The following is an 11,307-nucleotide window of genomic DNA, read 5'->3' as shown; positions in this document are numbered from 1 at the left end:
GTGAGAGGGTTCTAGGAGGTGAGGCGGTTCTCGGAGGTGAGGAGGATCTGGCAGGTGAGGAGGATCTGGCAGGTGAGGAGGATCTGGTAGGTGAGGAGGATCTGGCAGGTGAGGAGGTTCTGGCAGCTGTAGGGGGTCATCCCACTGCAGGACAGGGTTTGTCTGATCCAGAAGTTCTTCTTCAGAGTTCTGACTGGAACCCTGGATCCAGTTCTGGACCTGGACTACACTGTCCAGGCGGTCTGTCTCTGGATCCATGCTCCTCTCCAGCTTTGACAGAACATTCTGATTCTTTAGACTGCCGCCGCTCTGGACCGGCAGAACCGTCCAGGTTTCTGTGTCTCCAGCTCTGATGTTTGAACCTGTGAGAGTTTCTTCTCCAGGTGAGCTTGGGGGGCATATCTTCTTCTGACGTTCACTTTCATCCTCAGGTTGATCTTCTGGATCCAGAACCTCGATGCGGACCTGCCACTGGAGTCCGTTTTGACAAACGAACTCGACCTTGAGCGGCATGCTCATCACGGCGTCGGTGAAGGCAGTATCGCCTCTGTATCTGTCGGTGTCCAGCAGCGAGCACGGCACGCTCAGTCTGTGCTGCCGCCGGTGCTCCTCGGGCAGAGCAAACATCCTCTCAACCACAGCACAGTTCCCATAGTCTATGAAGTCCACGCCGACGGCGCCGGCCTCCTGGGTCTTCACCACGGAGCGGTACAAGGCGCCATCCTCCTGGTACTCGGCCAGTACCATGTCACCGACCCTCGCAGAGGAGACGGGCGTCAGAGCGGTCCTGACGGCGTCAGAGTTCAGATCTTTGCACATTTTCAGGATGGCGGCTTCGTCCTCGGAGAGCTGCAGGAAGAAGCAGCTGAGTGAGCTGAAGGAGGACGTGAACGCGCTGGTCCTGAACCCGGGCCTAACCTTCCTGTTGATGGAAGGCGTTGACGGGAGGAGGGGTTTCTCCTTGCCGCGCGGTTGTGGGGATGGAACCGGGTTTCCTGGCTGTTTTTTAACGTTTGAAGATCTCTTCACCTTCTTCTTCTTCTGCGCCACCGCCTTTTCTTTAGCTTCCTTCAGATCTCTGGTTTCATCTTTCTGGACTGAGGTTCTGGAGGCGGTCTTCTTCCTCTCCAGGTTCTTGCTGTTGGAATGGCGGTTCTCTTGCTTGCCATCTCTTGAAGCCACTGGATTGGACACCAGCTTGGCGAGGAGCTCCTTAACCTTCCGGTTAACGTTAATGTTTTCATCAAACAGCTCAACGTCGACCGAGCCATCCCTCCTCCTGCCCTGCACTGCCGCCGTCATGGTCGTGTCCAGCACGGCCTCCATCAGCCAGTCTTTGGCGTCGGCACTCAGAGGGTGGTTGGACACTGACACCAGGTGACACTTGAGCGCCTGCATGGGCGTGTCCAGCAGAGTCCTGCAGGTCTCAGGGATCTCACAGATGTTGTTCTGCTCACAAATGTAGCTGTTTCCAAAGTCCACGAAGAACACCAAGATGTACGAAGGCACGGAGGCGCGCACCACCGTGCACCGGTACCACTTCCCGTCCAGATACTTGGCCAGGCACAGCCTCCTCTGGTCCCCGCACCAGCCGGACGGCTGCCCGCTGTCGCCCAGCTCTGCGGTGGCTCGGTCCAGCTCCGTCATGACCTCGCCGTTCTTGCTGAGCTGGCAGTAGAGCTCGCTCTGGCTGGTGACGTGGGTGACATACACCTGCTCTTTGCTTCCAGCACTCAGACCAAACGCAGAGTAGGGAAAAGACTCTGAAAACGGCGGCGGTTCCGGTCTGTCTCTGGACGGGCCGAGCTCCAGGAGCCTGCTGTCCACACACTGCTGGGTGAGGGGGTAGTAGAGCTGCACCACATGGCACAGCTCCTCACCATCCACCTTTACCACGAACACCAGCTGACAATCCAGGTGTCTGTGGCTGTCGAGCTCAAAGCTGCGCAGCAGGTTGGTGGAAGCGGCGCCGGCCTCTGGACCGCCGCGGCTCAGCGGGTGGAACAGGCTGCACCGGAAAGCTTGTCTTTCCAGAGCAGCGAATTTGGGCTCGAGTCCCTGAAGACGGTCCTCTGTGAGCTGCAGGCTGGGACCCCGGTCAACAAGCATCACCCTGAAAGCATCCGTCTCCTCCTCCATCACCGCTCCTCTGTACCAGCGGCCATCCAGAGGGGACCGGACCACACAGCAACGATCCCCCGGCTGGAAGGGGACGGTGTGGCTGGAGTAATACTGCTGGATTTCTAGCATCAGCTGGTCCAAAGCAGCAGCTTTGTCTCGCGGCTGGCACCAGAACTCCGACGAGGAGCTGATATGAGAACAAAACACAGGAAACCGGCTGCCGGGCGTCAAAGTCAAACTGCTGAGGGTGATAGCGCCGTTTTTAAGCTGCCTCCTCGTAACACCCTGTGGCTTCTTATGGATGTTGATGCAGATCCTCTTGGTGCTCGGCACGAACCTGCTTGGCTGCGGTTTGCTTTTAGGAGCTATGGAAATGTAGTAGGCGAGCTCAGAGGCAGCCATCAGCTCAGCGATGCTGGCAGGACTTCCTGTCCTGAAGAGGTGTACCACCACTTTGTACTTCATCACCTGGACCACGTGGATCTGCAGGGATCTGTTCATCACAGCTTCTCTGAAAAAGTCACATGACTTGGTAGTCCAGAAGTCCTCAGGAGGAAGTACGTTTTCCAGACTACAACAGATGGCAAACGCTGGTTTGCTGCAGAAAGTCTCTGGCAGGGTCTTGATTGCAATGTGAGGAACTTTCTCGATGTTCCCAAAATCAATGAAGAGAACCTCGGCTCCGTAGCTGAAGGTGTTCAGAACCACAGCTCTGTAGAAGTGCATGTCAGGCTGGTACAGAGCACAGCACATGGCCCCCGGCTCGGGGTCCACCAGCGTGTCTTCATACAGCTTTAGCTTTTCAAAGTGCTCCGTCATTTTCCTCGTCATGTCCTGACAATCGTCATGTCGGCGGGCTGAGACCACCCAGAAGTTCTCTGGATCTTTGGCGTGCAGGACGTAGCCCTTGAAGGCTGAGCCGTCCGAGATTCTCTCTTCCGCCAGCGTTTGCCTCAACAATTCCTGCATGACTGTCCTTTCCGACTGGACGTCCTTTAAGGGTGGGAGGGGGCTTTCAATTCTCTGCTCATCCGGAGGCTCCGGATCTGTGAAGGGATCCTCTTTGATCCCAGTTATGGTGATGGTGTACAGGAACTGATCCTCTTGGAAAGCAATAACATTGATGGTTAAGACGCCACCCAGAAGCCCCGCCCTGAAAGCCTTCTTGTTCCAGTCAGTGACAGAAGCCAGTCTGCAGGGGAAGGCCAAGGGGGCGGAGTTAAAACCAAGCGCAGGCAGCTTGTGGACGCGGTCCATTCTGACGGTTTTAAAGTATCCGCAGTCGATGAAGAAAATGTTGACGTGAGCGCTGATGGGGCAGAGCATAAGGAAACCTCTGTACCACTTGTCATCTCTTCCTTGGACTGCACACAGTTCATCCAGGCTTTGCTGGGTCGCCTGCTCATCTGCAAAAGTGGCGCATAACTTTGACGACATTTCGCAGAGAGCCGCCTCTGCGCTCACCATCCGACAGTAAAACAGGCCTGGGTCAAAAGCAGCCGTGACCCGGACATCAGCCTCACCTCCACAAGGTAACCTGAGCCCACAGACAGACAGGAAGTCTGTGTACCTCTGCGGGAGGGGTCGAACTCTCTGCTCTCCAGTCAGGGGATCGGATTTACGTTTAAGAGCTACGCCTGTGAGCAGCTCAACCAAACACAGGAAGGTATCTGAGTCCACGTGCCGCCCTAACCCGTGCTGGACGAGCTCCCGGTTGATGTCAGGAGCCTCCAGTAAGACGACGTGGAGAGGGAGGACGGCGTGAACCAAACCTGTGAGGTTTCTGCCGATCAGCTTTGAGAAGAATAAATCCACTGAAGGCTGACTGCAACTCTGAAACAGCAGGATATCTGCCAGGAACCCACAAGTCAGCTTTGGAGGCAAAGAGAGCAGCTGCTTCGGGCAGGAAGATATGCAGGAGGCGTCCACGGTCAGGACGTTCCCCTCATCCATCAGGAAAACGTGGTACGAGCTCTCCTCTCTGTTCTGAACTCTCCCTCTGAACCACCGAGCCGAGCTCCTGTCCTCCACCAGGCAGATCTCTCCAACCTCCACGGCAGCATCCGCCTTGGGGAAACGCTGGATTTCTGCGCTCAGGACGCTGTAGTCCGCTTCACATGTGTTCAGGTCGTGTCCCTGGAAATGGATCAGAGCCGACTCAGTGTCCCAGTCCAGGTGAGTCAACTTCAGATCAACCGAGAAAGCAGATGACCACGAGTCACGTGACCTGCAGGAACCAGAACCAGAAGGATGTCAGTGGAACGTCTGTGACACCAGTGTTGTTCTCACAGAAAAATTCACCCAATTTTGACATTTCAGTCCAACCCAAAACCAGATCAAATAGAAATACAGACTTCACTTTTTATTCTTTAAAGCAAGGGTCACCAACGTGGTGCCCGTGGGCAGCAGGTAGCCCTCAAGGACCCTACAAGGTGCCCTCAGGTCTCTTCTAAAATGATCACAATTCACTTGTGAGCTGCGTTTGAAAATGTAACAATTACTGAGATTAATAAAGTTCTGAATATTGTTATTTTCTTCTTAGCTTGTTGTCATTGTTGATAATTATGGTGAGAAATCAGTGTCTTCACATAGAGGAGGATCATTATTCATTAATAACTATAACTAAACAAAATTTGTTATTTCAAAATGGTAGCCCTTCATATGACTCGGTACCAATAAAGTAGCCCTCACTTTCAAAAAGGCTGGTGACCCCTGATCTAAAGTCTTTTTTGTTTATTGTCACTTATTACTCTGCAATAAAAAAATCACATTAAAACAAACAGTATTGAAAAATTCGTAATATCAAAGGAAACTTTTGTATATTTCATTAAAATTCAGACCAAACAGGAAAAGAAAACAATATTCCTAACATAATGGGAGTAGTGTACATACATGGCCCACACAGTTATAGTTAAGGTCCATATGTATAGAATAGCAATATAATAAGGGGAATAGTGTTTTGTTCAAACATTTCTGAACAGTTTTATCGTGTAGGTTCACTCACATTTCATGACAGGAAATGGGCGAGGACATCATTGTGATGCAGCTGGAAATATCTGCAGAAAGTAAATGTTCATGAATTAATCAAATATTCAGAAACGCTGGTCCTTATGTGCATTAAAAATAAGTTAAATGCAAGATTTAAAAACGTTTTATCATTCTACACAAAGGTGACCAGACAAAATGATGAAAAAAATCCCTGAAATATGGTAACGGATGTATTTCATTACGATACTGCAAGCAACAAAAAAAGGTTGATCTTTATTAGTTTCAGAAAACTCTGATTATATCTTCCACTATTACACTTTTATCTCCATCATGTGGAATGAAGACACTTTATTATTTGTTTGTTTTCTCCTGGCATGGATATCCTGCATCTGATTAGCGCTCTAAGCAGCGCACTGATTGGGTGACAGTGAATGCTCAGGTTTGTGACGCTGCACCGCCACGGGCGGGCCAAAGTGTCCCCGATATGATAATCGATCCATTATTGTTTAATTTCCTCGTCTGAGCTGCTATCTCGCTCAAAACTGGACGGCTCCCATACTTATTGTCCTTTTTCAATTTTTGCTATGCTTGTGTTAGCTTGGGCTTGTGAGGTGCTATAAGTTAGCAGGAGAGAGTGTAAACAAAAGGGTTGATGGGAAATCAGCGCAGGCTAATATTAACTAGGTGCATGTGCAGCTTAGGCACCAGAACCTTCAGCCAGACCAGCTGTTCGGCCTCCACGCGAGGCTGCAGCGCTCTCTCCTTCTCAGAATGAAGAAAACTAGATCGGTGGATAGTATACGTGCAAGCACATCTAGTGACTATATAGTCCACAGTTTTGTCTTTAACCTGCTTCTGGAATGTTTTCTATCCATGCAGCACAAGCTACGAAATGTTTCCTGATGAAAATTGCGGTTCACAAAACCACTCGTCAGTTTCTTCTGATTTTACTACTGGTCGATTTTTGTTGAGGTTTTTCATTTCCAGCAAATATCATGAGGAAAAAAAAATAATTTGCAGGTACTGTTTGTTTGCAAAACTGTGTCCAAGAACTGAACACTGGAACATGAGGTCACGTGACCGAATTTAGAAAGATTATTGGCTGCAACTGATCTCTACAAACATAAAGGAGCAGATTTCTGTATTTTTTTACTTTGCAATGATATTTGGTTTTCTTTGATTTGACAAGTAATGAGAAAGTTATGACACTTTGAACTCTGTTCTTTGTTTCAGTCACAATTTTTAAACTGTTTTGCTGCTTATTCAGGAATAAAATTACCCCGTTTGTGATCACTTAAAATGTCATCAATTTCTTATTCTTTGACCTATCTTGATGATCTTTATAATATTGGAAATGTCTCTTTTAGCCCTTTCAAGTGATAAAAAAGATCACAGCAATTCCCTGAATTTTAAAATTTTAGTCACATACCTAAAATTTGCAAAAGCTAACAATTTAGAGACCAATTTCTAATGAACTCCTGCTTCTACGTCTAAATAAACAACACAGACCTTTTATTTATTTATTTATTTTTTAACTTGTCCTGTCCAACAGCTGAGCCAACAGATGTGGGCTGAGAGCTTCTAGTGTTGGGCAGATTTTACTGTCACAACAGGGATTTATTGAGTATAAACCCCTGTACAGACCTTTTATTTCAGCTAAAAAAAATATCATAAATAAACGACCACTAGGAACAATATACAATGGAAAAATATACAGATTTAGTGAGACTTCAAGGTACTACATACAATTGTTTTGCACAGAAAATATTATGGTTGCTGATACAAAACCTGAAGTGTTTTTAAGTTAACTGACATGTTTGGACTCTGATAGAGATTCACTTTCATGGTGTCGTTTACAGACTCTTTGGACAGAAAGGAGGTCTGGGATGTGTTCTTATGGCAAAACGTGTTGTAATGTTTGTCTTTCACCACTAGGAAGCGCAGGTTTATGCTCAGGCACGTCTAGGTTGTCATCAAGGTCATGCGTAGCGGTCATTGACTATATAATGCCGCCACGGGGTAGGTACCACATGTGCTCAGCTTCAAGATCAGCTCAGGGTCTTGCAACTTGATGACGTGTAAGATTGAGATTGATCCGGACCATTGGACCACCATCACGTGACATGGGATATGACACACATGCCCCATAACAATGCAATAATGTCTTACCGGGTACCAGGAGGTCCGAACAACTACGCAAACAAAAAAAAAAAAAAATCCCAAAAGGAGGCACAATATTAGCAATCAATCGCAAAAACCTTGAGAACGAAATAATCCGATCGAGGGGAATCAGGAGAGCAATCCCATTTTAATAGAGAGAAATCCGGCTGGGAAGCATGAAGTTTGTGCTAAAGTGGGTGCTAGCAAGTAGCATGCTAGCTTGTTGTTGTTCACACATAAAAAGAAAAAAGAAAGTGGTTATTCACACATCATTTTTTCACTTCTTTTTGGTCGCACGGACCGGATGAAGTCCAGCTGGTATATGGATCTCACTTTCTGCTTGGTGACATAAACACTGAGGAGAGCAGCCGTTAGTGAAGGAGCTGTCAATGCCAAATAATGAGTAATAGCCCGAGCAGATCTCAACACTTTTATTTGCTTTTTTAAATACCTTTATTGTTAACATTATTTTCAGAACAGAAAAACTGTGCAGAATAGCCAAGTCATTTGTCTAAACCAGGGGTGCCCAAACGTTTTTGCTTGGAGGGCCAAAATCTGAATCAGTGTTAATTTCGTTGCCGAAAAATTTTCGTCATCGTCTTCGTCAACGACACTATTTACCCAACAAAAACGAAACAAAAACTCCCGCCCAAACACGAAAACTTTAACTAAATTGACAGACTTTTTTCGTCAACGAATAAAAACGAAACAAAAATGCTGATCGAAGACGACATCCAATCATAGTGACTGCTGGTGGAGGAGGGCGGGAGCCAATGCAGAGCGATCCAATCAGAACACAGAGCCCTGCAGCCCGCCCGGGAAGACGTTAATTCGATGAATTGTGTCTGTGATATAGGTGAAAAATATCTACTCCAGGTAGAAACAGAAAAGTGCATATATGGAGAAACGTTATATTAAAGACGACCCTCAACAAGACGTTGTGTGGAGCGACATTCACAGGCAAAAACACAAGAAAACCTGAAGCGACGTTTGCAGACAAGCCAGCCTGAAATCCACGCAAAGGTAAACATACAAACACGATTATTTCCAGCGTATTGGGCTGAATCCAAATTCTCCCCCTAATGTCAGTAATGCGGTTTTGTTTTAGCATGACGTTTGTAAAGTTATAAACCGATGTTTTTGTGTATTTCCGAGCGCTAGCAGCCCCGCTGCTTCTTCAGATCCACAAGCAGTCACCGGTTTAATCTCCAACTCCATCACGTTACGTGACAACAGCGCCCTCTATTGGCCGGCGGTGGTATTACAGTTCATCACAGACATGCTGTTCAAGCACATATAACATGCTCACAGGTGTTCTGGACAGCTTACACCCCATGTTTTTTTATGCATTTTTACACTTGACTCAATACAAGTTTTTTTTGTTAAGACATTTATAATAAGACTGATGTTATTTACACATATTTACAAGTGACCAGCACAGAGTGTGATGGAAATTCATGTTTTGTCCACATGTAATACGTGCAGCCAGGATCCCGTTGCTGCATTTTAAGTTTGTCCAAGGCTGGATTTCTTTTGTTGGGCGCACATATTTAAAATTAAACTTAAAGTTAAAGTCCCATTAACTGTCACACTCCTAAATGTGGTAAATGTGTTCTCCACATTTGACCCATCCCCTGGTGGAGCCGTGAGCTGCAGAGACAGCAGCACTCAGGAAACATTTGCTTGTTTAACCCTAACCGTAACCATAATCCTAACCTTAACCCTTTACTCTGGGTCAGTGCGACTAAGAAAAAAGTTTAGCACTGGCTGCAGGTCTTTTGAAAATTACGTGTGAATAGACACTTTCTGATTTGAAATGGGATGGAATTATAATGATATAATTATATTTATTTTTTTAATGTGTTTTAAGTTGTTGAAGCTGAATTCGCAGAAATGACAAGTTTGGAAAGCAAAGTGAAGTAAAATGTTTTTTTTTTTTTTTTACAAATTACTCAAATCTTTGCGTGTTATTCATATGATCATACGGTGTAAATGTGATTAAAACACCATCCATCCATCTTCCTCCGCTTCATCCGGGACCGGGTCGCGGGGGTAGCAGTCTAAGCAAAGATGCCCAGACTTCCCTCTCCCCGGCCACTTCCTCCAGCTCTTCTGGGGGGACCCCGAGGCGATCCCAGGCGATTAAAACACTTTACCTTTATTTATATTTTTGTCGACTAAATATCTACTGTAATTTCGTCGACTAAAATTTGACTAAAATTAATAGAGTCAACATGACTAAATTGCGACTAAAACTAAACTCTATTTTAGTCAAAAGACTATGACTAAAACTAAATTAAAATTCTCTGTCAAAATTAACACTGATCTGAATGGGATCTCGGTCTGGGGACCAGATACAATATTTTTCACATCATGAAGTAAAAGGAGAAAATAAAGAATATGGTTTAACGCATTTATTTTAGTCTGTATTAAGGTAACACATATCAGTAAGAATAAAAAGTAAGTTACATTTGTCTTTGAAACTTTTAAGTATATTACAACTGTAGAGTTTTGGAAACCCATAGAGAAGTAATGAGAAACGGGTAAGAGGTTTTAACTCTTTAACATGTCTTTAAATGTCTGCCTGGACTTTTGTTACTTATTTTGACTATGAAAGAGTCTAAAAATGTCCTACAATTGTGTGCTTTTGCTCCTTTTTCGAGAAGACACTGAATTTTCAATATATATCATCATTTTACAATGTTTTCTATTTCATAATAGTGTTGGCCCAATTCAAAAAAAAAAAACACAAAACCAGAATGTGAGTTTTAGAATTTTTAGAGAGAAAAACAGTGCAAGTGTACATCAACAACAGATTTTGTTTGTTAAAAGTTTTAATTTGTCCAGTATCAAACTATTTACAACAAAATGTTGTTTCTCTCTAAATGTGCAAACAGTGCATAAAATATAAAATATCTACAGGAGTTTTTGGTCACACAGGGCAGTTCTGTCCTTTTTAATTTTTGTAATGTTTAATTTGAAAAATTAAACATTATACAATTAAACAAACTTGTAACCACAACCAGATTTGTTTTTTAAGTTTAATGTAATGCCTAATGAATGTACATGATTCTGTTTAGTGCAACTCCTAATAAAAGTTATTCTACAACCGCAGCAGATCCCGTTTAATTTTCCAGATGTTTTGGGTTTGATTTTTATTTGATTTTCTGGCATGTTTTAATTTATTGTATGTCATTTTATTTTATTGTGATATGCATGTTTTTCTCATGGAGCATGTGTTAAATTTGTGCAACACAATAAGACAAAATGTGAAGATGAATTTATAATAACCCTATAAGCGCCAAAGTAGCAATTCTGCGCTGTCATTCCAGGCTCTCTGTCTTCAGATCCCAATATTCTCAACTTCTGACACGTTTAAGGAGCTTAGAAAACACCAGACTCAACTCTCTATCAGCAGTTAGATAACATAATAAAGTTAAAGTCCCACTATTTGTCACACACCTAGGTGTGTGACATTTGTTCTCCGCATTTGAGCCCTCCCCTGGGGGAGTGGTGAGCTGAAGACACAGCCGCGCTCGGGAACCATTTGGTGGTTTGACCCCCCAGTCCAACTCCTTAGAGCAGAGTGTCAAGCAGGGAGGCACTGGGTCCCATTTTTACAGTCTTTGGTATGACTCGGCCGGGATTTGAACCCACAACCTTCCAACCTCCTCATCCCTCTGTAACAGATAACTCACAAACGGACGTTTTACATGACTGTTGTTCATTACTGCCTCAATTTGCACACTCCCTATTATTATATTCTGCGCATTACAATTTGCACAATTTGCTTTTGTTTTTATTGTATATTATTTTCCTTATTTTTTGTAAATATTGCTTTTTTGTCTGTATATGCCTGATGCTGCAACAGCCTAATTTCCCAACCTGGGATGAATAAAGTATTGCTATTCTATTCTATTCTATTCTATTCAATCTCAGGGGGACACTATCACAAGGCCAGTGAGCTGGAGAGATCAGAGAGATCAAAGAGAAATCAGTTTGGATTCTCCAGGCAAATGTTTCAAGCCTCTATATCAG

At 44.8% G+C, this 11,307-nt stretch overlaps 1 protein-coding gene across 1 annotated transcript in view; it reads right to left on the bottom strand.

Annotated features, from left to right (window-relative positions):
- The window catches only part of tdrd15 (tudor domain containing 15), a 34,955-nt gene that overhangs the window by 19,620 nt on the left and 4,028 nt on the right, over positions 1 to 11,307 (bottom strand). The window contains exons 2-3 of the mRNA XM_024294658.2: positions 5,126 to 5,177; positions 6 to 4,348 (exon numbers count right to left, since the gene is read on the bottom strand). Of these exons, the coding sequence (XP_024150426.1) occupies positions 6 to 4,348; positions 5,126 to 5,157 (4,375 nt within the window). The 5' untranslated portion in view covers positions 5,158 to 5,177. The remainder of the gene's footprint in view (positions 1 to 5; positions 4,349 to 5,125; positions 5,178 to 11,307) is intronic.

The sequence above is a fragment of the Oryzias melastigma genome, linkage group LG23 (genome assembly GCF_002922805.2).
Source record: "Oryzias melastigma strain HK-1 linkage group LG23, ASM292280v2, whole genome shotgun sequence".
In the NCBI taxonomy this organism is placed as follows: Eukaryota; Metazoa; Chordata; class Actinopteri; order Beloniformes; family Adrianichthyidae; genus Oryzias; species Oryzias melastigma.
The sequence above is the reverse complement of the archived record's forward strand: the minus strand, read 5'-3'. Positions and strand labels throughout refer to the sequence as shown.